This window comes from Thalassophryne amazonica, chromosome 19, assembly GCF_902500255.1.
Source record: "Thalassophryne amazonica chromosome 19, fThaAma1.1, whole genome shotgun sequence".
Taxonomy (NCBI): domain Eukaryota; kingdom Metazoa; phylum Chordata; class Actinopteri; order Batrachoidiformes; family Batrachoididae; genus Thalassophryne; species Thalassophryne amazonica.
In genome coordinates, this window is record NC_047121.1 from 31,331,677 (window position 1) to 31,358,410 (window position 26,734).

General features: G+C 40.9%; 1 protein-coding gene across 1 annotated transcript in view; it reads right to left on the minus strand.

Annotated features, from left to right (window-relative positions):
- Positions 1-26,734, minus strand: part of galnt16 (UDP-N-acetyl-alpha-D-galactosamine:polypeptide N-acetylgalactosaminyltransferase 16) — a 160,923-nt gene that overhangs the window by 30,775 nt on the left and 103,414 nt on the right. The window contains exon 9 of the mRNA XM_034194931.1: positions 25,861-25,964. Coding sequence (XP_034050822.1) covers positions 25,861-25,964 — 104 coding nt within the window. The remainder of the gene's footprint in view (positions 1-25,860; positions 25,965-26,734) is intronic.

Sequence of the window (26,734 nt, forward strand, 5' to 3'; positions counted from 1 at the left end):
AGTGATTGGCCACTTGACTTTTCAGTAAGCAGCCATGTAGGGGTCAATTGAACAATTACACAGGGGTCAAAATTAAAAGATACTCCAATCACATTGAAAACTATATCACATTATTTGTCTGATTCCAAAGATTCCAAAAAGGTATAGTTTGGACTATCTGTAAATGAATGTTATGGAGTTATGCGGCAAAAACAGCAAGAATCAATCAATCAATGTTTATTTATAGAGCCCTTTATAACAAGAAGAACAAGAAAACACAATAGAAGGTAAAGTGTCAGCGTGCTACTCAGTGTTAAGAGCCAACCTGAATAAATAAGTTTTGAGCCTTGACTTAAAAAGACCAACATCAGTTATAGAACGCATACCAGGGGGCAGTTTATTCCAGAGTCTGGGCCCAGAAACAGAGAAGGCCCGGTCCCCCCAGTGCTTGGACTTGGTTCTGGGGACTTTCAGTAGCAGCTGATTGGTGGACCTCAAAACTCGGTCTGAGTTGTGAACATTCAGAAGTTCGGACAGATACTAAGGGGCAAGGCTGTTTAGGGCTTTAAAAAGAAACAGTAAAATTTTAAAATCAACTCTAAAATAAACAGGAAGCCAATGCAAAGAATAAAGCACCTGTGTGATGTGCTGACAATGCGATGTATTTGTTTAAAAAACGGGCTGCTGCATTTTGCACCAGTTGAAGATGACTGAGATAGTGCTGGGAAACTCCAAAATAAAGTGCATTACAATAGTCTATTTTAAGCTTATAAAAGCATGAATAGTTTTCTCAAGGTCTATGCAATTTAAAAAAGGCTTCACTTTGGTTAAGACGCTGTTGATAAAAACTTGTTCTAACCACAATGTCAATCTGTTTATCAAATCTTAAAGTACCATCAAATATTACTCCAAGGTTTTCACAGCAGATTTAAAGTGAGATGACAACAAGCCAAAATCAGAAGTTATTGAGTCACCAAACAAAATAAAAGAATGGTGACAAAGGTCAATTTCAGCTTATACAGTGGTCAAAAGTTAAAAGTGTTTCAATTTAGGTAAAAAGTGATGCAAATTATTGGTTAATATGGTTTTAAAAAGGAATAGTTTGCATCAAGTGTCATGCTTAGTTATCATGTTACGGGGTAACATATGACACATGTCATACAATCCAATGGACATTGACATTGTTTAACTTTTATGTTGGAGACCAAACATTCAACACAATCGAAACCATTTATTAATTCTATTAGCTCAACCCATAATTTGCACCACTTTTTAGCAAAATTGATGCAACTTTTTGACTCCTGTAGACAAGGGCGCAATTTAGAACTAGAAATTGGGGGGACAAAGTGTGAGGCCTGCAGGGCCAAAGCCCATAGGCCGGAGGTCTGGGGGCCACTTTAGGCCCCCAGAAGCCAACAGTTTCTAGATAAGCTCAGATGCATTCTGAGCATCCAGAACAGTAATTATAATGTTTTGAGAAGACCATAAAGTGGACACTATTTGACTTATGCAATTTGAAACTGTGGATATAAGTACTTTATTCTGAGAATAGCCAGCATTGATTTTATTAACATTCTGGTGTAAATAATGACAACACTCATAATGAACTTAATTTCGCTTGCACAGACTGATTTTGGAGATCAAGCAATAATTGCAGATGGGCTTTCTGAGGTCAGAATTTAGTAAATTAGCATATGGTCCATTGATACTTATGTGTAGACACTAGTCCCTAGAGGCAACTATTTTTGGTTTCAAATCTGGGCAAATGCAGTCCCAGAAAATTCAGAATGTGACAAACAAGAAACAGGTGTTGTAAACAAGTCATTGCTGCTAAAAATACAAACTTGCAGAAACAAACTATTCCGACATGGTTTTGCACATAAGACTGACATGGTTTGCACATAAGACTGGCATAGCATGTTTCAAGTACACACATATATGTCAGAAGGTGGGGATGACATACCATATTCCGTTCCCCCGTTGAAAAGGTGGGGGGGACATGTCCCCCCTATCCCCCACCAAATTGTGCCCATGCCTGTAGAAACTAAAATTGACTTTTGTCACCATTCTTGCTGTTTTTGTTGTGTGTTGGGGGGTTTGGCTGGACATTTTGGTGCTGTTTTCTTTTCTTTGCTCTCCAGGTGGTATGCAAACTGTTTTTTTCTGTGGAGAAGGTGCTGGCGGAAGAGTCCTTCACCCTCATCAGAACTATTGGCTGCACCTGTGGAGGATGTTCACGTGCAGGCCTAACAACTTGCAGCACCTGTGGATGATGCTCACGTGCAGACTTAAAGACTTTCAGCTGAAGCAGATAATGAGATGGCGTTCTGCATTTAAGCCATGAGTGATTTGAGCAGAATTGCCGGGAACTCGACCTTGTGACGTTCGGTTGTGAGACGCTGAGGACCGCGCCAGGGTTTGACACATCATGCCTGTGAAGGAGGACGGGTGAGGGACACATGCTGTCAGCACACATCAGAGGTGATTATCGTCTGAATAATCGTTAATAGTAATTTGGCGTTTTGTTACGCAGTATATTTGAACATTGATGAGAATTGTGCAGTTTGCTTCTCACTGCCGTGGCGTACGGATTGATGATCCTCCACCTGTTGTGAGAAGCTGCTCATTTACATAAAGCTTAAATTCAGACCTGAATGTGTTGCTGATAGTGTGTGCCTCTGAAGGATATTTGTTGTAGCTCTGTTGACTTACCTCACCTTTTCCGTCCTTCACAGAGTCAGTTTGTCGTATCCACCTGGGGGATGTTCGGCGGTGAATCTGAGTCCAGAAGTGCTGGACTTTGATCCATTTGGGCGCTGGAGAGCGCGCCGTCCTTCACCTTGCCAAGACAGCTGAATACTTATGTTGTACACGAATTCTTGCACATGAGGGGGAATAAATTTGTTTCTTGGAACCGCTTTCTGGTTATTTAGCGCTGGGCCATTGTCAGATGCTGGTTCGGTTCTCTGACCCGCGTCAGCACATAACAGTTTTTACCCAATAACTCCATAACATTCAATCACAGAGAGTCAAAACTATACCTTTTTGGAATATTTATAATCAGACAAATAATGTGGTATAATTTTATATGTTTGGAGTATTGTTAAATTTTGACCCCTGTGTAATTATTGACCTCTCCTTGGCCACCTATTAAAAATTCAAGTGACCAATCAGTTTTTTCAAAAGAGTAAAGTCTAAGGAATATTTGTGCCAGATTTTGTGCTTGTATCACCATTTGAAGGATTGTTTCAATTATTTGCTGCTGTGTCTCTGTCTTTGCTGAAACTTTTGTCGCCTTAGAGGCAAATGTGTTTGTGTGTGCACGTTCATGTACTCTGCTTTACATCACAGCTATCCAAATGACTGATTGTCATTACAGCTGCCTTGTCTTTGCTGAGTGATTAAACTCATGGTGAACTTTGTGTTCCTTTCTCCAAAGAGTGCAGAGAGAGGAGGGCGTGTCAGCGAGCAATAATCATTTTATTGGGCTTTTAATGCATTGCTGTGATTTGTTAATGCACAAGGATGCTGCACTTCCAAAAATGCATGTCACTGAATGTCTCTATCTCCTTCCTCTCTTTTGTTCTCTCTTTCTTCGTTGTTACAGCGTCAAAGCGCTGTTACGTCTGGTTTCTTTTACTGCAGTTAAAAAATAAAGCTTATCTCTTGTGTTATTGTAAGTCACTTTAGGGGAAAAAGGAAGTGAGATGCCTGATATTAAGAGCGAACACTGCAGGGAAGCAAAGATAAAAATCAAGCAGAAGAGAAAAAAAGTTTTCCTTATTCCATGTGTTGTGTGACGTTCTGCATTCCAGGATTGTTACATCAGTGTGAGATGTCAACAGAGGACGCAGTGTTCAGCTGCACCATAAGGTCAAGCGGCTGGCATGCTTTTGTGTCTTCAGCCGTCTTCTCCAACGCATTAACCACACATTGTGCCGATAGTTTATTACCGCTACTAAATGACAGAGGAGGGTGGAGGTGATGTGATCACCTATTTGTTTGTAAGTCTGTGCACAGCACATAGAGATCAGGTCAGGTCAGGTCTTGGAGCATGCCGTGTTGTTGACACCACACACACCACGTGATGGAACTGCCCCGAGTCATGATACGCAACCACCCAACTACATAACCAGTCCACCCCCACCTCCTGACAGTAACCATCTATCTGCTACAGCCAGATGATACGGAGTGTCCTGTTGGCCTCATTCCATTACTGGGGTCCTCAATACCAATGGTCCAAGTGTCATAGCCGATAGTCCCTCCAGTGCAAATGATACACCTCATTTGCACCTCCCTAAGTTCATTTCGCACAAAATCATACTGGAGGAACTCAAGGATCCTCCAAAGAGACTTCGTACCAAAGACATCCGGTCATCACTTTAGGTCACTGGTTGATGTTCAAGTCTCACAAGCATACAGTAAAGGCTCCTTCACACATATGTACAACTCCAGGGTGACACCCGTTGAAGCAGCTGGTATGTGCGCACCACGAAACATCGCGTCGATGGGCAGGTGTGCGTGATGCCGGTGCAACAGTTCGTGCATGCGGGATCACAGTGCCACCAGATGAACGATGTGGTTACGCATCGTGCAGCTGGTGTGAAGAAAAAAATAAATAACAATAAAAAAATACATGCTGTGATGGTTCCGTGCACGCGGAAACACAGTAGCTTTTCCCCAGCAGCTGCACGATGTGTAACCACATCACCCAGGTAAAAAAAAAAACGTCACCCATGGGATTCGAACCCGCACCTTCCAAAAGCTCTGATTGCAGCCAGAAACTTTACCAAGTGAGCTACCATCACTGTCCTGTAAAAGGTGCTGAAGACTGCCTTATATCAGGAAGCACATGGATGTAGTTTTAAAAAAAATAAAAATGATGCACCATATAAAAACATCGCATTGTATTGAATCCCTCTCATCAAGTGGGCAATACAAATATGATACATCTGTTCCTCTGTAGATGACCCATGGTCACTGATGTACAGCCATGAAATCACATGAATGAGAAGCAGTTCACTCATCTCATTCATGTCCACATCTGCTGGCGCATGTTCTGCTGGCCAGTGTGCATCTTGCCGACACGCGCGTCTTGTGCCGCAGGACACCGCGTCATGTGGAACAGAGCTCACATGGGTGACGTGACAGTCAGACTGCCTGCTGAGTGTTATGATCTGATGGTGTATTTCAACCTGGGGGCAGCCTGTCCATGTGCGCGTCATGCGCGCGCGCTCGGTTGCTGCAGTCCGTCGCCACAGCAATATATGCTTTTATTTTTGTCCACTTGATGACAGCAAACAGACAACGTATGTCAGAGTGGTCAGTTGTTAGTCCATGTCCATCCAAACACAGTACTGTCCAGATGGGATGTCCAGAATGACAGATTTCCACGGCCACTTCTGTCATAGCCACACCTTCTGTCAGTTCAGCGCACACACCAAAGCCACACTCGTGGGGCATTTACACAGATTTCACTGTGAGTACAACAGTGATTGTCTGCAGTCTGCTGTCGTGCCAAGAGTGCGACTGGCCACATATTTTCTAAGTGCCATGCAAGCGGTGTTAGATGTTCGTGTGTTACCTGGAATTTGGCCGACACCTGCCGTGAGAGGGTTCGAGGGGCTCACACAGCGCACATTCTGTCTTTTAGCCGCTGGTTTGCGCAAATAGTTGCAGCAACAGGTGTATGAGGCGTTGGAAGCAGCTACGAAATTACATGGTTTACATATGATTCCTACTTCATGCACACTTAATGCGCAATTCAACCAAATTTGCACTATGTGTGAAGGAGCCCTAAAACCCGATCCATCAGGACCATAAGGGCTTGGACTGCTGTGTCTTGATCTCAAAGGCAGAGTATCCAGAGACACAAATGTCACTGCCAAGATACGCAAATGTCTCTACAAGTTCAACACTTTCACCACATACAGATACACTTCTGATGGCCGAGTCATGGAAGTCTTCATCTTGATCCAGAACACTGGTGAACCTAGACACCTTGCCTAGCTTCTCAATTGTGGTATCCACAAAGATTCCACAAAGATCACAGCACCATTCATGAAGTCAAGGTCAGTAAACCTGTCTTCACAAACAACAGGACATTCGTCACTTGTTTCTATGTTCCTCACCAACACCCAGCAAATGAAAGCATTGAACCGTGTAGGAGGCAGAGCACATGATGAGTAACTGATGCATTTTTTGCCATTAAACAGGAAATTGATAAAAGGCACTGTATTTTATATTCTATTCACATCTGAGCTGCAGTTATAAGGCTGGATTCCATAACAATGTGACCACGTGTCACTGGAAAATGCAGAAAAAAGAATACTGGGATGGCATGCAGCCAACTCTCAGTGCTGCATTTTCGTAATGGATGGGAAAAGAAGTGCATTGGTTGAATTTAGTATTTAGGTGACTCCCGTGGCTAGAACCCTGAACTGTAATAAGCAGGTGGGTGGATGACGATGGATGGATGGATGGATGGATGGAGGGATGGATGGATAACTTGTTAATTGGCTTTTATGTCACAATTACACTTGCTGATTAAATGCATTTCAGATATAGCTGAAAAAGCAAAAACAAAAATTACGGTGCATCCAGAAAAAATTCACAATGCTTCCCTTTTTTCACATTTTGTTGTTACAGCCTTTTCCCAAAATGGATGAAATTGATTTTTTTCCTTCAACATTCTACACACAATACCTCATAATGACAATGTGAAAAAAAGTTTTTTTTTTGTTTTTTTTTTTTAGATTTTTGCATGCTGCACTTCCAAAAATGCATGTCACTGAATGTCTCTATCTCCTTCCTCTCTTTTGTTCTCTCTTTCTTCGTTGTTACAGCGTCAAAGCGCTGTTACGTCTGGTTTCTTTTACTGCAGTTAAAAAATAAAGCTTATCTCTTGTGTTATTGTAAGTCACTTTAGGGGAAAAAGGAAGTGAGATGCCTGATATTAAGAGCGAACACTGCAGGGAAGCAAAGATAAAATCAAGCAGAAGAGAAAAAAAAGTTTTCCTTATTCCATGTGTTGTGTGACGTTCTGCATTCCAGGATTGTTACATCAGTGTGAGATGTCAACAGAGGACGCAGTGTTCAGCTGCACCATAAGGTCAAGCGGCTGGCATGCTTTTGTGTCTTCAGCCGTCTTCTCCAACGCATTAACCACACATTGTGCCGATAGTTTATTACCGCTACTAAATGACAGAGGAGGGTGGAGGTGATGTGATCACCTATTTGTTTGTAAGTCTGTGCACAGCACATAGAGATCAGGTCAGGTCAGGTCTTGGAGCATGCCGTGTTGTTGACACCACACACACCACGTGATGGAACTGCCCCGAGTCATGATACGCAACCACCCACTACATAACCAGTCCACCCCCACCTCCTGACAGTAACCATCTATCTGCTACAGCCAGGTGATACGGAGTGTCCTGTTGGCCTCATTCCGTTACTGGGGTCCTCAATACCAATGGTCCAAGTGTCATAGCCGATAGTCCCTCCAGTGCAAATGATACACCTCATTTGCACCTCCCTAAGTTCATTTCACACAAAATCATACTGGAGGAACTCAAGGATCCTCCAAAGAGACTTCGTACCAAAGACATCCGGTCATCACTTTAGGTCACTGGTTGATGTTCAAGTCTCACAAGCATACAGTAAAGGCTCCTTCACACATATGTACAACTCCAGGGTGACACCCGTTGAAGCAGCTGGTATGTGCGCACCACGAAACATCGCGTCGATGGGCAGGTGTGCGTGATGCCGGTGCAACAGTTCGTGCATGCGGGATCACAGTGCCACCAGATGAACGATGTGGTTACGCATCGTGCAGCTGGTGTGAAGAAAAAAATAAATAACAAATAAAAAATACATGCTGTGATGGTTCCGTGCACGCGGAAACACAGTAGCTTTTCCCCAGCAGCTGCACGATGTGTAACCACATCACCCAGGTAAAAAAAAAAAATGTCACCCATGGGATTCGAACCCGCACCTTCCAAAAGCTCTGATTGCAGCCAGAAACTTTACCAAGTGAGCTACCATCACTGTCCTGTAAAAGGTGCTGAAGACTGCCTTATATCAGGAAGCACATGGATGTAGTTTAAAAAAAAAATAAAAATGATGCACCATATAAAACATCGCATTGTATTGAATCCCTCTCATCAAGTGGGCAATACAAATATGATACATCTGTTCCTCTGTAGATGACCCATGGTCACTGATGTACAGCCATGAAATCACATGAATGAGAAGCAGTTCACTCATCTCATTCATGTCCACATCTGCTGGCGCATGTTCTGCTGGCCAGTGTGCATCTTGCCGACACGCGCGTCTTGTGCCGCAGGACACCGCGTCATGTGGAACAGAGCTCACATGGGTGACGTGACAGTCAGACTGCCTGCTGAGTGTTATGATCTGATGGTGTATTTCAACCTGGGGGCAGCCTGTCCATGTGCGCGTCATGCGCGCGCGCTCGGTTGCTGCAGTCCGTCGCCACAGCAATATATGCTTTTATTTTTGTCCACTTGATGACAGCAAACAGACAACGTATGTCAGAGTGGTCAGTTGTTAGTCCATGTCCATCCCAAACACAGTACTGGTCCAGATGGGATGTCCAGAATGACAGATTTCCACGGCCACTTCTGTCATAGCCACACCTTCTGTCAGTTCAGCGCACACACCAAAGCCACACTCGTGGGGCATTTACACAGATTTCACTGTGAGTACAACAGTGATTGTCTGCAGTCTGCTGTCGTGCCAAGAGTGCGACTGGCCACATATTTTCTAAGTGCCATGCAAGCGGTTGTTAGATGTTCGTGTGTTACCTGGAATTTGGCCGACACCTGCCGTGAGAGGGTTCGAGGGGCTCACACAGCGCACATTCTGTCTTTTAGCCGCTGGTTTGCGCAAATAGTTGCAGCAACAGGTGTATGAGGCGTTGGAAGCAGCTACAAATTACATGGTTTACATATGATTCCTACTTCATGCACACTTAATGCGCAATTCAACCAAATTTGCACTATGTGTGAAGGAGCCCTAAAACCCGATCCATCAGGACCATAAGGGCTTGGACTGCTGTGTCTTGATCTCAAAGGCAGAGTATCCAGAGACACAAATGTCACTGCCAAGATACGCAAATGTCTCTACAAGTTCAACACTTTCACCACATACAGATACACTTCTGATGGCCGAGTCATGGAAGTCTTCATCTTGATCCAGAACACTGGTGAACCTAGACACCTTGCCTAGCTTCTCAATTGTGGTATCCACAAAGATTCCACAAAGATCACAGCACCATTCATGAAGTCAAGGTCAGTAAACCTGTCTTCACAAACAACAGGACATTCGTCACTTGTTTCTATGTTCCTCACCAACACCCAGCAAATGAAAGCATTGAACCGTGTAGGAGGCAGAGCACATGATGAGTAACTGATGCATTTTTTGCCATTAAACAGGAATTGATAAAAGGCACTGTATTTTATATTCTATTCACATCTGAGCTGCAGTTATAAGGCTGGATTCCATAACAATGTGACCACGTGTCACTGGAAAATGCAGAAAAAAGAATATTGGGATGGCATGCAGCCAACTCTCAGTGCTGCATTTTCGTAATGGATGGGAAAAGAAGTGCATTGGTTGAATTTAGTATTTAGGTGACTCCCGTGACTAGAACCCTGAACTGTAATAAGCAGGTGGGTGGATGGACGATGGATGGATGGATGGATGGATGGATGGAGGAGGGATGGATGGATAACTTGTTAATGGCTTTTATGTCACAATTACACTTGCTGATTAAATGCATTTCAGATATAGCTGAAAAAGCAAAGACAAAATTACGGTGCATCCAGAAAAAATTCACAATGCTTCCCTTTTTTCACATTCTGTTGTTACAGCCTTTTCCCAAAATGGATGAAATTGATTTTTTTTCCTTCAACATTCTACACACAATACCTCATAATGACAATGTGAAAAAAAAGTTTTTTTTTTTTTGTTTTTTTTTTTAGATTTTTGCAAATGAATTAAAAATAAAAACTGAAACCACATGGCAGCACTGCGGCTTAGTGGTTAGCACTGTTGCCTCACAGCCAAAAGGTCATGGGATTGATTCCTACCTGTGGCCGTCATGGGATTGATTCCCACTGTGGCCTTTCTGTCTTTGTGACTCTACCTGTTTTGCATGTAAAATCAAATTTTCACAGGACTAAATGAGTAAGAGGACATTATAAATGTTCTGCATTGATACAGCACAGTTCTATTCAGTGTGGATGCCAAAAGCACTATACAGTAATTTCATTGTATATAAGGTTGTTTGCTAATGTGTCTTCATGTCTGATGAGGGATTGATACAGTAATCCTCTGGTCATCAACCTGTCTGACTTTAACCTTCAGGCCACCAACTCCCCAAACTACAAACAGTGTAAAGTTTATTGGGGTAATATTGGATTTAACATTCTTCCCAATGTTGACAAAGCAGCCAAGTTCATCTACTACATAATTTTTTTCCCCCAGCATTCTGAGAAAAAGATAAACAGAATTCTACACAGCTAGGTTAACAAGCTCAGCTAACAATTCCACAAAAAAACTGAATAACTGCAGTACTATGGCTTCTTAAATTTACTTCATATTTGTTGTTTGTCTCCCCTGTTGAGGTCCAGTCTGATGACATATCTTTACAAATACAGTGGAACCTCGGTTTAGAATGGCTCTCTTTATGGACAAATCAGTTCACGAACATATTATTTGTACAAAAAAATGCATCACTTTTGGAACAAAGTCTTGGTGCATGAAACCCCCACTGCACTAGGTGGTGGTAATGCACCGTGTTGGGTTGCAATCCACCAATAGGTCAGTTGGACATCCTGGTCCCTGATGCGCACGCACCATAGCAACACACATAGAAACGAGCAAGAAACAAACCGCTGTCACTCTCATTTCCTACTTGATGTCCATTGCGTTTGCATCATTCTGCCACATTTTTTCTACTTAATATACACCGTTTTCACACCAGAATGCCATGATCGTGTGTTGCAGTTGGCCTGTACCAACCACGATAAGTTAAAAGATTGAAAAGTGCGTTTTGTTTTGTTTTTAACTCCCAAAGCGCCACAAAGTCCAGACAGACGGGACAAATGGCTGTCTGCTATTGCCTCGTTCTGCTTTAAATGGCCTAATTTCTGCTTTAAAACTGACTTTAGAATGATTTAAGAGGTTTGACCTTCATCATCTGATGGTGATAATCACATTAATCCATTGATTGCTTTGGTGTGAAGAGCACTCCGTTCTAAGACGTGCTGCTGTAGTCCGCAAATGATGCATGTTGCAGTTGCAAAAGGCGGACCCGACTTTTAGGGGTGGACCGTTCGGTCTGATGTGACACCGGTCCCAAGAATTTCACCTCGCAGCAGCACAATACGAATGCCCCCGGCCGTCACCTCTTGAATCACGGCCCCAGTCAGCAGAAAGAAAGTTCACAAAATAGAACCGGAGTCCTATTCCATTATTCCTAGCTGGTGTATTCAGGCAACCAGGCCTGCTCTGAACACTAATTTTTTCAGAGTAAACGCTTCGGACCCTGCGGGACACTCAGCTAAGAGCATCGAGGGGACGCCAAGAGGCAGGGGCTTGAACAGACGGCAGCTCGCCTCGCGGCGGGCCATCAGCTCAATCCCGAGATCCAACTATGAGCTTTCTAACTGCAGAAACTTTCAACTTTAACTGCAGCAACTTTTGCACACCTATCAAGGCTCTCCACATACTCATACGCCATTTGGTATGACCAAATCGGCAGGCCTTTGCAAATAAACAGCGGTAAAGACGACTAGTATATCAAAAATGGTTGTAAGTGCGCGTACAGTTTGATTCGAAATGGCGGCTGTAACTAAGCGGAAGTGATGTAGGCCCGACCATACCTATAAACTCGAACGAGGAAGAAGGGTTGTTTTTGTTTTGTTTCCGGTGTTGATTAAATCATTCTTTTGGGGACTGCGCGGTGATTCTCCTAATGGTTTACTTTATTGTGGACATTCAAAGTTATGAGTATGGTGTATTTTTCCAGTAACCCTACATTAAGTTGAGTAATGGGTGAAGCTACCGACGGCTTGTAACATGCTAATGCTGTCAGCATACAACATTAAATCCAATGATTTTCACTGCAACACCTGGAAGAATCTGGCTGCTTGTGCAGTGAAATGTATTAATGGATATTGACATCCCTCACCCTTCACCATCCATTGTACGCCATCAAGTCACTTCGGTACCAGGGAAGTGAAATTCAAGTGCCTGTTTATTATAATTACTGGTACAGTATTTTGTATAAGATACTATGCATACTCTTTGTATTTTGGCTGCCATTTATGCATGAAATGCTGTTAAAAAAGGAAAAAAAAAAAAAAGAAGAAGAAGAAGAAGAAAAGTGTTCTTTTGGGGCCAGGAACAGATTAATCATTTTACAGTGTTCTTATGGGAAAATTGGTTTCGGTTTAAGAACAACATTTAGAACCATTAAGTTTCTAAACTGAGGTTCCAATGTAATTTGTTGTGTTTTTTTTTTTTAAAGTAAAATGTTATCCAAGAGAAGCTAAGATAACTTTTACATGATGCCCTTTAATTCCTATTATTTTGAGTAGAGTACATTATTGACACTTGGCTGTTAATTTGTGTATTTTCTGTTGCGGTTGTGAATTAAACATGCATGGACAACATGCAAATCTTACCAAGTATATTTGTCTCTTTTCCAATCAAAATATATAAACATTTTTATATAAGGGGGGAGGAAATCACTTAAATTTCAGACCTTGTTTCAGATAATACATCTTAAAAGTATTAAAATGTTGTGAAAAATGTCTTGTTTTTAGTCACATCTAAAATCATGATGTTTTTAAGCTGCTGTCTTATTTGTAACAGATGCAACATGTTCTAATAATAGTAAGTTCAAAGATATTTCAAGAAATCTTAAGTGAATTTTTATTACATAGTTTCCAATGGCAGATTGTTTCACTTGTTCAAGTTAAAACACCTTGTCTTCATGTCAAAAATATCTCCAATGGAACAAATGCTAACAGTACTTCAGACTCCCTAAATAAGGTCTAGAATTTAGCTGATTAAACTCATTTTGAGTTATATTTTACTTTTTTTATTCGAAAGTGTTACAATCTTGAAAGCAGCTTGAAATTCTTATGCTAGAGAAAGAAAAAAAGCTTGTTTTCTTCTCAGATATGACTCAGAACAACATGTTGCTAAGACTCTTCATGGAACGAAATTAAATGCGTATTACCTAAAAACAAGTCCTTATGTTTGCCTGAAATTTTTCTTATGTGATTTTTCCTAATATTACGTGTAGCTTATATATATTTGATGACAATTAGACAAATGCACTCGGTAAAATTTTTGATATTTTTCCAGTGTGAAAAGTGTGTATGTGTTGGCTCAGACGACACAGTGGACATTGAACCTTCATTAGCGCTGCGGCATTGAGGAGATAATGAGTCCAGAGTCGGGTAGAGCTGTAGAATTCTCACTGCTCCTGGTGCGCTCGTGAACGCCAAACTAAAAGATTGTAACACAAGCTGGATGAGTCACAGCTGCCCAGAGCCAAGGATGAGTGCACACAAACATAATGTGCACAGACAGTCTCATGAATAAAACATTGTGATTTTTTTTTTTTACATTTTAGACTTGGATATGTGGTCTGAATACAAAGTTTCTGTTGTGTGAGAGGTTTTGATTTAGTGGTGGTTGATGTCCAGTCTGCTTTCTGAATAAGCTTTTCGTCCACTAACAAGATGTTTCCTTAAGAAATAGTTTTTGCACCATTCTGTTGTTTCACTACATTTCTGCAGACGTCTGTGAGACTGAATATGCATTTGTAGCTGCTCAAAACAGAACAGCGAGGACAAAGACTCAATGAGAAATCTCACAGACTTTGAGCTTTGAGGCACATGCATCAATGCTGTGAAACTGAAGGAAACGGGGAAGTGGATGAAGAAATGAAGAAATAAAGCACACTGTGGAAGCAGCTCTGTCCCAACGCCAGAGTGGAGAGGATTTCCACCGACAAATGTTGCAGAATTAGTGGAGTATTTGAGTGTGGCGGGTGATGGCGGCAGATTTGGAGAGCAGCTGTGCTGGTTCGAGTCCAGCTTCAGGTTAATGTCAGGGGAGGAAACCCCAGCCAGCAAACAGCCTATTACTCATTAGTGAGTGAGAAAAGAGCTCCTTCCACACAGAAAATGCTGCTTTGCATCAAAATACCAAACAATGTCTCAGTACGTGCACGCATCCATCCTGACAGATGTTAGGGTCTCATGATATATAAATTTACATGCTGTGGACGATTCACAAAGGCAGTCTGGGACAAGGCTCACAGCCAAAATGCAATGAAGAGTCATGAAAATTCATATGAAATTAAAATTGAAATTCCACCCTGAATAAACAAGAGGTGCTGGTTTCATCCTATTCATGTTTTGTAACTGAGCTGAGAGCTGGATGACTGCATCGTCACGGGCACGCTTGCCTAATTAAATTAGCAGACCGTGACTGGGGGGGATCTTCCTACTGAAGCAACGGCAAATGTTGTTGACATTAACAAAACAAAACCAGTGCAGCAAAGAAGAAATATGCAAATTTGTGTCACAAAACATTTTAATATCAATTAGAAAGCACATTAGTTGTGTTTAAAAACCTGATACCGTGTTGCATGACCTGCAAAATTACCTGACACATTCACAGACTGGACGGTAAATCAACAAACAGGAGCAGTCAGTGAGTGCAATACCTGCACCTTACCCATTTGACAAAGAGCTATCCAAAATTACTTCAGTAACATCACAATATGTGCCTTGATGTGTTAGTAATTCTGTCCAAAACTGAACAATTTTATCTATGACAAACACACAACCCTTCCACCATGTTTAATCCATATATTGATAAACTATTTGAGTTAAACAGTTATGGCTGTACGTTACACCTTCCAAGGTTATCCAATGACAAAGTTCATGTGACCAATAGACAGGTGATATCTGAGTTGATTTTAATGTTTAATATCAAACAGGTGTGTATCCTCTGCCACTTCCTTAAAATAGCCATTGTAAATAACCCCTGGATATAAGCACAGGGCCAGAATTTGAGCTTAGCCTCTGACCTTGCCTTAATTTTTCTCAAAAGCCCATTCATTTCTCCTTGGCAATGAGCTGGCTCACTTGATCCAAATCAGATCAAAAGTCAGTTATTTTGTCCGCTCACAGATGGACAGAGATAGAAGACCGAAAACAATACCCCAGTATATCCTACCATGAGCGCTTGGGATTACACTCTATTCTGTTCTTCTATCTGTCCATCCATGGATGCTTCCATGGATATATATTATACATGATCATAGAAGGTGCTGGATATATGGTTTAAGTTTTGGTAACACATTACAAAAAAATTACGGCCCCTTCACACATAGTATAAATCAGGGCAAATCACGGCAGAACAGCTCGTACGAGCGAACCATGAACACATCGAGCTGATGGGCAGGCGTGAACAAACCCGCTGCAACGGTTTCTGTGCATGCGACTGTGTTGTGCACAAGCCTGCACGACACCGTCGCAGCAGGAACAAAGTGTGAGGGGTTGGTAAGGTTAGACCTTACTTGTGTGAAGTGCCTTGAGGCAACTTTGTTGTGATCTGGTACTATATAAATGAAAATATATTGAAATTGAGCAACTGGAGCATGTGTAACCACATCGCACAGCTGCTGTGAAAAAAAAAATACAAGCCACCCACGGGATTCAAACCTGCAATTTACAAAAGCTCTGATTGCCCGCAAGAAACTTTACCACTGTGCTACCATCGCTGTCCTGTAAAAAGTGCTGAAAAATGCCTGAAATCAACAACGACATAAACGTATTTTTAGAAAAAGAGAAAAAAGCGGCATGATAACTGACCAAACAACGTTTGTTATGGCGTATTTCTGCTGATACATGACTGAAAGTGGCGTATTTGTCGCACTGTTAGCTTGTCATATAGTTCTGCAGCGCGCCGCTCACAGGACACGCATGTCCTGGCAGACAGACGTGACATTCAGATCACCTGCTGCAAGTCCACATGAACTGATGGTCTGTTTTAGCTAGGACAACCTGTTAATGTGCGTGCTCTCCAGCTCATTGCAAAAGTGATATATGTTTTTATGTATTTCCACATGAGGACAGCAAGCACACACGTGCGTGTCCGTCAAAACACGGTACGTGTTCTGCAGCTGTGACGTCCAGGACCAGAGTTGTCAACAGCCGTTGCTGTTGGCAGCAAGCCACGACCCCTGTGCATTAAGCACACAGACCAAGGTGTCACTCTGTGATCAGATGAGAGGAACATCGTCTGCGTGGGGGTGCGTGAACCCCACGCATGCACGTGTTGGGGGAAATGGGAGGGAGTCCGCGAAACACACACACACATGTTGTGGGGGGAGCCGACACTCTGGAATGCCACATGTGTACTTGGCAACTCCACAGTCGTGGGGGCAGTTAGACAAATTTCACTGCCAGCTCGAAAGTGACTGTCCGCTGACTGTTTTTGTGCTAATAGCACAAATGGCCACACATTTTCGAAGTACCAAACGAGTGGTGTAAGATTGTAAGATGTGGTATGTGTCACCTGGAATTTGGGCGACACCTGCCATGAGAGGGATCAAATGGGCTCTCAGAGGGCACACTCTGTCTTTCAGCCGATGGTGTGCACAAATAGTTGTAGCAACAGGTGTACGAGGTGTTGGAGGCAGCTCGATTTTACACATATTGCATACAATTCCTGCTTCATGCACAATTCATGCGCAATTGACCACATTTGTACTATGTGAAGGGGCCCTCAATGCAGTAACTAGCTTGAATAAACAATAATGGTAACTGTGTTTAGCAATCATTTATTCATGGTGTACATGATTCCTAGGGTATTAATTTATAAATTATTTAATAATTTATAAGAGATACGGAACACCATTAATAAATGACCACTAAACACAGTTAATTCTTAATTAATTGTTAGTTAATGATTATTATTGCATTTACTAATGTGAGCTAAGGTCCCCTCATTGTTAAATGTTACCTCATTATTTGTTGTTGTTGGCAAGATACCAAGTCCTATTTGTTTGGAACACTTTTTTAGAAAACAAAGTGTTACCAATGGTAATGGCCAAGATCTCAGATCAGATCTCAGTAAACGTTGAGTCCAGAGAGTAGGCTAAGGGGCTCAATTAATCAATAACCCCAAGTTTTTATTGAATTCAATTCAATATGCTTTATTTTCCATAAATGAAACGACATTTGAGTCCATTAAAATAACCCCATATACTCACAGGAGCTACTGAGCAGATTTGGAGGTTAAAATACTCAGTCTCTATTTGCTTACATTCTAATTGAAAACTGACCTTAAATGTCACTTTGAACTCTGTATCTCAATGAAACAACTCTTCGCCATGGACAGGGACCACATTTTGACCTTAAAGTACCCAAAGGCTTTTTGACCCACTTGAACACTATGATGTAACGGTCTGTGCCTGGTTCTCTCTAACACTACCAGTGAAGAAAGTAACTTTAGTGTTCATCTGTTCAAGTGTAACACAACGCTCTCAAAGCTTTCTAAAGGAGTGATTTTATTTTGAAATTATGCATAGTTTCATGTTCGATGATGTAACATTTGACCAGTTTTAAAAATTGTTTCAAAACAGACACAGGGGTGAAAACTGGGGGTTTTGATTTGCTTCGTTGCAGTTGTGCAATTGTACTGTACATGATGGACTTCCCCTTTAAATATGAGTTGTAAAAGTTTTATTATGGTTGAGCAACAGAGAAGGGGGGGGGGGGGGGCAAGCTCAGAGACAACATAACTTGTATTGCACTGATCCCACATTGTCATATTGCACTTATCCCATACTGCACATGTCCCATATGCACATATCCCTCTAAAACATCAATAAAAATTCCCAACTTTAATAAAAACCCTTAAATAGCTAATAATAATAATAATAATAACAATAATAATAAATTGCAACTTATATAAAAAAATCTTTCTTTTGCAGAAAAAAAAATCGTTCGTGTAGCTTCTTTTTGAAACCTTGTGCTTCAAGTGCAACTTTGTTTTTCAAATTGCAGCTCTTAAATATCTATCATATAAATATTTTCATGACTTGTATATTGTCTTTAGAGCACTTCATGATACTAGCTGGCCTTTTTTTTATTAAATATTATTTCTGCATAACCATCAAATTCATAATTATCCAACAAGGCAGACTTCATATTTGCATTTATTTTCGCATAAAACAACTCGTTATCAGCGTCACATCAGATTTCATGGTGTCAAATCTTGGAATAATACAGTACATCTTTTAAATCCAACCATCACCTTAAACAGATACAAAAGTCGATTAAAATTAAAGCTCCTACATGAGTATTTATAATGTTAATTTACTGCTTGGTTTTGATTGATTACATCTTTTACATATTATGAACTGATATAATTGTTTTGTCTATTGTTGCCATTTTTGTTTTTGTTGGGAGAGGTCTTCGATAAACCCTTGGCTTCTACCTCTCCCCTGCACATGTATTCTCACACTGTATTTTGTTTACATATATATGTTTGTATATTTTTTTTATTATTTTTTGTAATTTGTGACTTGATTGTGTGCTAAATGAAATGAAATGAAATATACCTAAAGGTTAAAAACAGTTAAAACAAATATTGCACATGTCCCCCCCTTTTTTAATTAGAACAATGCAATTATTCTGACTAGAGCTTGGGCATGTCTGTTTAGTTCTGTATTAGCTCTAGGAAAGAAGCTGTTCTTTAGCCTTGTGGTGTGGGCTTTGAAGGTCCGATAATGCCTGCCGGATGGGAGCAAGGAAAAAGGTGGTGTGAGGGGTGGTGTTCCGTCCTGCAGAATACTGCTTGCTCGGTGGAGGCAGCGAGTCCTAAATATATCATCCAATGAGGGCAGAGGGAGACCAGTGATCTTTTCTGCCGTTCTTATGACTTGTCTGATGGATTTCTTGTTGTTTTCAGAGCAGTTTGCAAACCATGCTGTAATGCAATAGGTTAAAACACTCTCGATGTAGCAGTGATAAAAGGCCTTGAGCAGCTCAGCCGACAGGTTGTTTCTTCTAAGTGTTCATAAAAAATAAAGCCTCTGGTGCGCCTTTTTGACTACAACAGATGTGTTTACTTCCCATTTAAGATCCTCAGTGATCCAGGTGCCCAGAAACTTAAAACAAGAGACCCTCTCTACTACCTCACCTTTAATGGTTAAAGGGGAGGGGTCATCCTTATGCCTGCTGAAGTCAACTATGATCTCTTTTTTCTGACATTCAGGGTCAAATTATTTTCTGTGCACCATTCAGCTAGCCTTCCAACTTCATCTCTGTAGGCTACCTCATTGCCGTTGAAGATCTGTCCCACCACAGTAGTGTCATCTGCAAATTTTATGATTGTTTGAAGGATGGGTGGGAATACAGTCATATGTATAGATGGAATAAAGCAGCAGACTTAGCACGCAGCCTTGTGGTGCGCCGGTGCTGACAGACTGGAGGATAGATGTGTGCCCAGTCTGACTGCCTGTGGGCGGCAGCACATTACGTACTGGAAAAATTTCACAGTGACCAGAGAAGGCAATTTAACTGATCAAATTCAGTGAGTTTTATTTATTTGGTATCTACAGTTGCAGTAACTCAAGTTTTTTTCTCTTTTGCAGATTCTTCTTCTTCTCTTCAAAATTGTAAAATTGTTCAGTAACGTTTGTATTATAATATTTGAAACCAATTAGTGTTTTTGTGTACACCCTGTATATCTATTAAAAGTAACTCAAAACAACTTTTCTTAATAGTTTTTGCTATTTCAAAAATCAAACATTTCTCTGCTTGTGCTGACCTTCAAGAAGACAAAGGTAAGGGCCCTGTCACACCTTGACGTTTTACCCAGAGTATGCCGACGTATGAAAAATGCGCCGAATACGCTGGATAAGTTGAATAAGTTATGCAGCTGTCACACCTTGACGATTTAGCCAACTGCTGACAGCCCCGTTTCCACCAAGCAGTCTGGGTCGGTACAGCACGGTATGGTAGGGGTCGCAACGGTTAAGTCTGGCTTAGTTTGCATTACAACTGCTGGCAGAACCCTTTTGTCTGGCAGGCGGAACACGTAAATATTGATGAGCACATCACTGAGTATGCGTATGGTGTCACGTGGCCTTTCCCCTCCATACAGAGGCCAAAAAAGTTGTCGTTGTTGTCCATTCAGCTGCTCCCATTTGTTTGGGGTCGCCTCAGCGGATATAGCCAGATCCACATTCGTATTTGGCACAAGTTTTACGCCAGATGCCCATCCTGACGCAACTACAGTTTTACCTGGAGAAACACACCAGCCCCTGGTGTTCTGAAGAGGTCCCCCAACCAAGTACTAACCAGGCCCCACACTGCTTAGCCTCTGAGATCTGACAGCATCAGGCTTACATAGAGCAGATGGCTGCTAGAGGCCAAAAAAAGTAATTTAATATTTTTTAATTTAATTTAATTTTTGTCTTGGTGGATCATGGGATTTATTTTCATCGCGTGCAGAATCAATCAATCAATCAATCAATTTTTTTTATATAGCGCCAAATCACAACAAACAGTTGCCCCAAGGCGCTTTATTTGTAAGGCAAGGCCATACAATAATTATGTAAAACCCCAACGGTCAAAACGACCCCTGTGAGCAAGCACTTGGCTACAGTGGGAAGGAAAAACTCCCTTTTAACAGGAAGAAACCTCCAGCAGAACCAGGCTCAGGGAGGGGCAGTCTTCTGCTGGGACTGGTTGGGGCTGAGGGAGAGAACCAGGAAAAAGACATGCTGTGGAGGGGAGCAGAGATCGATCACTAATGATTAAATGCAGAGTGGTGCATACAGAGCAAAAAGAGAAAGAAACAGTGCATCATGGGAACCCCCCAGCAGTCTACGTCTATAGCAGCATAACTAAGGGATGGTTCAGGGTCACCTGATCCAGCCCTAACTATAAGCTTTAGCAAAAAGGAAAGTTTTAAGCCTAATCTTAAAAGTAGAGAGGGTGTCTGTCTCCCTGATCTGAATTGGGAGCTGGTTCCACAGGAGAGGAGCCTGAAAGCTGAAGGCTCTGCCTCCCATTCTACTCTTACAAACCCTAGGAACTACAAGTAAGCCTGCAGTCTGAGAGCGAAGCGCTCTATTGGGGTGATATGGTACTACGAGGTCCCTAAGATAAGATGGACCTGATTATTCAAAACCTTATAAGTAAGAAGAAGAATTTTAAATTCTATTCTAGAATTAACAGGAAGCCAATGAAGAGAGGCCAATATGGGTGAGATATGCTCTCTCCTTCTAGTCCCCGTCAGTACTCTAGCTGCAGCATTTTGAATTAACTGAAGGCTTTTTAGGGAACTTTTAGGACAACCTGATAATAATGAATACAATAGTCCAGCCTAGAGGAAATAAATGCATGAATTAGTTTTTCAGCCACTCTGAGACAAGACCTTTCTGATTTTAGAGATATTGCGTAAATGCAAAAAAGCAGTCCTACATATTTTTTAATATGCGCTTTGAATGACATATCCTGATCAAAAATGACTCCAAGATTTCTCACAGTATTACTAGAGGTCAGGGTAATGCCATCCAGAGTAAGGATCTGGTTAGACACCATGTTTCTAAGATTTGTGGGGCCAAGTACAATAACTTCAGTTTTATCTGAGTTTAAAAGCAGGAAATTAGAGGTCATCCATGTCTTTATGTCTGTAAGACAATCCTGCAGTTTAGCTAATTGGTGTGTCCTCTGGCTTCATGGATAGATAAAGCTGGGTATCATCTGCGTAACAATGAAAATTTAAGCAATACCGTCTAATAATACTGCCTAAGGGAAGCATGTATAAAGTGAATAAAATTGGTCCTAGCACAGAACCTTGTGGAACTCCATAATTAACTTTAGTCTGTGAAGAAGATTCCCCAGTTACATGAACAAATTGTAATCTATTAGACAAATATGATTCAAACCACCGCAGCGCAGTGCCTTTAATACCTATGGCATGCTCTAATCTCTGTAATAAAATTTTATGGTCAACAGTATCAAAAGCAGCACTGAGGTCCAACAGAACAAGCACAGAGACGAGTCCACTGTCCGAGGCCATAAGAAGATCATTTGTAACCTTCACTAATGCTGTTTCTGTACTATGATGAATTCTAAAACCTGACTGAAACTCTTCAAATAGACCATTCCTCTGCAGATGATCAGTTAGCTGTTTTACAACTACCCTTTCAAGAATTTTTGAGAGAAAAGGAAGGTTGGAGATTGGCCTATAATTAGCTAAGATAGCTGGGTCAAGTGATGGCTTTTAAGTAATGGTTTAATTACTGCCACCTTAAAAGCCTGGGTACATAGCCAACTAACAAAGATAGATTGATCATATTTAAGATCGAAGCATTAAATAATGGTAGGGCTTCCTTGAGCAGCCTGGTAGGAATGGGGTCTAATAAACATGTGATGGTTTGGATGAAGTAACTAATGAAAATAACTCAGACAGAACAATCGGAGGAGAAAGAGTCTAACCAAATACCGGCATCACTGAAGCAGCCAAAGATAACGATACGTCTTTGGGATGGTTATGAGTAATTTTTTCTCTAATAGTTAAAATTTTGTTAGCAAAGAAAGTCATGAAGTCATTACTAGTTAAAGTTAATGGAATACTCAGCTCAATAGAGCTCTGACTCTTTGTCAGCCTGGCTACAGTGCTGAAAAGAAACCTGGGGTTGTTCTTATTTTCTTCAATAGTGATGAGTAGAAAGATGTCCTAGCTTTACGGAGGGCTTTTTTTATAGAGCAACAGACTCTTTTTCCAGGCTAAGTGAAGATCTTCTAAATTAGTGAGACGCCATTTCCTCTCCAACTTACGGGTTATTGCTTTAAGCTGCGAGTTTCTGAGTTATACCACGGCGGTCAGGCACTTCTGATTTAAAGCTCTCTTTTTCAGAGGACTACAGCATCCAAAGTTGTCTTTCAATGAGGATGTAAAACTATTGACGAGATACTCTATCTCCCTTACAGAGTTAGGTAGCTACTCTGCACTGTGTTGGTATATGGCATTAGAGAACCTAAAGAAGGAATCATATCCTTAAACCTAGTTACAGCGCTTTCTGAAAGACTTCTGTGTAATGAAACTTATTCCCACTGCTGGGTAGTCCATCAGAGTAAATGTAAATGTTTTTAAGAAATGATCAGACAGAAGGGAGTTTTCAGGGAATACTGTTAAGTCTTCTATTTCCATACCATAAGTCAGAACAAGATCTAAGATATGATTAAAGTGGTGGGTGGACTCATTTACTTTTTGAGCAAAGCCAATAGAGTCTAATAATAGATTAAATGCAGTGTTGAGGCTGTCATTCTCAGCATCTGTGTGGATGTTAAAATCGCCCACTATAATTATCTTATCTGAGCTAAGCACTAAGTCAGACAAAAGATCTGAAAATTCACAGAGAAACTCACAGTAACGACCAGGTGGACGATAGATAATAACAAATAAAACTGGTTTTTGGGACTTCCAATTTGGATGGACAAGACTAAGAGACAAGCTTTCAAATGAATTAAAGCTCTGTCTGGGTTTTTGATTAATTAATAAGCTGGAATGGAAGATTGCTGCTAATCCTCCTCCTCGGCCCGTGCTACGAGCATTCTGACAGTTAGTGTGACTCGGGGTGTTGACTCATTTAAACTAACATATTCATCCTGCTGTAACCAGGTTTCTGTTAGGCAGAATAATCAATATGTTGATCAATTATTATATCATTTACCAACAGGGATTAGAAGAGAGAGACCTAATGTTTAATAGACCACATTTAACTGTTTTAGTCTGTGGTGCAGTTGAAGGTGCTATATTATTTTTCTTTTTGAATTTTTATGCTTAAATAGATTTTTGCTGGTTGTTGGTGGTCTGGGAGCAGGCACCGTCTCTACGGGGATGGGGTAATGAGGGGATGGCAGGGGGAGAGAAGCTGCAGAGAGGTGTGTAAGACTACAACTCTGCTTCCTGGTCCCAACCCTGGATAGTCACGGTTTGGAGGATTTAAGAAAATTGGCCAGATTTCTAGAAATGAGAGCTGCTCCATCCAAAGTGGGATGGATGCCGTCTCTCCTAACAAGACCAGGTTTTCCCCAGAAGCTTTGCCAATTATCTATGAAGCCCACCTCATTTTTTGGACACCACTCAGACAGCCAGCAATTCAAGGAGAACAGCGGAATGCCTGTGGTAAATGTTAACATGAATGAATGAGGCACTGTGACTCTTTCAACTTTTAAAATAAGTAAATTTTCTTCTTGTACTCAAAGAGCCGGCGTTCTCTGGTTCAGGCTGAAAAAATGCACAGAGAGCAAACAAAACACAGAAGGAGTTCTTTTAAAATGCTACGTTTCTCCAGCCATGACAAGAAACTAAAGTATTTTCTGATGTTGTTTTCCAAAATCAGGATGCTTTATGTGGATAAGTTTTTTTTGTCAGGATGTGATGATGAATCGGACTGAAACAAGCAAGATTAAGACTTTATATTTACTTCGTTTATGGATGGTTTTAATATTTGAAACAATTTGAACTGTTCGCATGAGGACTGGAGCTTTCAATTGTTCAGCCAATCAATGGACAGCATCAATGGATGTATTTCGATTTCGTGTGTTAACAATCGCATAACTTACATACAACTTCGTGACATATGAGCCATACTCTGTCATATGTCAAAAATATTGTGCATGCCCAAAATTTTTCGATGTAATTGCCATATTACAACGTATACCAGTGTGCTTCAATGTGCTCTTAACTTATACAAAACGTATCCATAACTTCTTAGATGTACGCCAGCGTATTTAATACAGTCGGGATACGCTGACTTAATCGTCAAGGTCTGACAGGGGTGTAAAGGGCTAAAATGGAGGCCACTGCCATAGTTATATGTGGGGTTTTTCTTTTTCATTAAAGCTTCATCCTACAAAAATACAATAACAAAATAATATTGCACTTAGTTGTAAGGCAATAGAAGACAGCAAAAATGCATGTGTTTCACAAAACTGTTAAATTAATGTGTAAAGGAGCAGGCTAACCTAGCCTCCCCACTACACACCAACTCTCCATGCGAGGCCTGCTAGCTTGTTGTGAGCAATTCTCCCTATCGCATATACAAAAACTCGACCCAGTATGTACTGTGACATCAACATCAAGGTTTTTTTGATGGCACACGCTTCCTGTAGCATTAGATTAGTGACGATTTACACTTAGCCACGCTTGGTTAATGGGTGTGTGTGTGTGTTTGTTTCCTGATACTTTCCCATGCTTTAGCTCAAAGTTTGTCAAGATGGAAGAGTGGAACAATTTTAGAAATATGACGATATTTTGCTAAATTGTGTTCCTTGGATAGCAACATGATGCTGCCCAGTTACTTGATTTCACTACACTGTTAAAACAAAAGTTCAGAAATCGTAACTCAATGGAAAAGTCTGCACAGATGTTTTCAGTTTATTTAACATCTTTTTACATTGAATAAACTCAAAATCTTATTGCTGCCGGTTGCCATGGGCAGGATAAAGTGTTTAATTTGTCAAACTAGGGCACTTATAGGAAATTAATAGAAAAGGATGCAACATGTAGGTATCATGTAGCTGGTTTGACATGAAAGAGGATGCTGACGCTTTGCATCCCTACATGCAATAATTATGCTTGAAAGCAAGTGTCTTTAATAAATACAGTGAATTTGGTTGATGCATTCAAAGATGCCCCCCACCCCACTAAAAAGAACAAAAAACTACTTTTTAACAGATCTGTGGATATTATAATAATAAATCCCTTCAAAAGTAAAAAGAATATCACTGCATTCACCAAAGTTTTCTCCTCCCCAGATGTCCATGTGGGTGTCGTACTGGCCCAGGTGGGTGAACCAACTCTTGTCCATAACAAAGATTCCACCAGCAATGACAGGTGTCCTGCAGAATGCACAAGACAGACAGGTGATCGTTAAGTATTCGGCAAATACTTAGCATCTTCTTAATTGTCAAATTCTGTCTGGATTCACAATAATACATTTCAAGAGTATCTAGGAGTATTTTAAAACCTTTTATCACTCTGAAGATTAAATTTTTAAATCCTCATTTAGCTTAGAACAACAATGAAACTAACATCATTATTGTTTATTTCAACACAAAGATGCTATGAAACAAAACATATTCCTGTGAGAAACAAATCAAAAGACTTTGATTTGCTTCACACGATTTCAATTTTTAACTAGAAGCACTCGGAGAGCGCAAACCTCCGCCAAGGCCATAGGGTCACTGACGTCACATGGAATACCCTTTGGCAAAGAGACTTATTCCACGTCGTTTCACGCATTCTACCATCATGTTTCAGATTCAGTGGTTAACCCTCTGGGGTATGAGGGCATTTTTTGGACAGTTTACGCGCCTGGCATAAATGTTTTATTATTGCTGTTAACAGCTCTCCCTGCATCCACAATCAATCAAGTTTTATGTCTCTTTTTTCAGGACAACCTGACTTTCAAAATTATATATGCTATAGTTTGTGTTTTATAAGGTATAATAAAGGTTTTAATCAGAAATAAGAAAGGAAAAAGTAAAGCGGAAAAAATAATTTTCCACACACATTTTATTCACAAAACACACAGCAAAACTATAATAAACTAGTACACATCACTCCTAAAAACAATCTTTGGTGTGTCACGTGAGGTGAATCTGGCCTA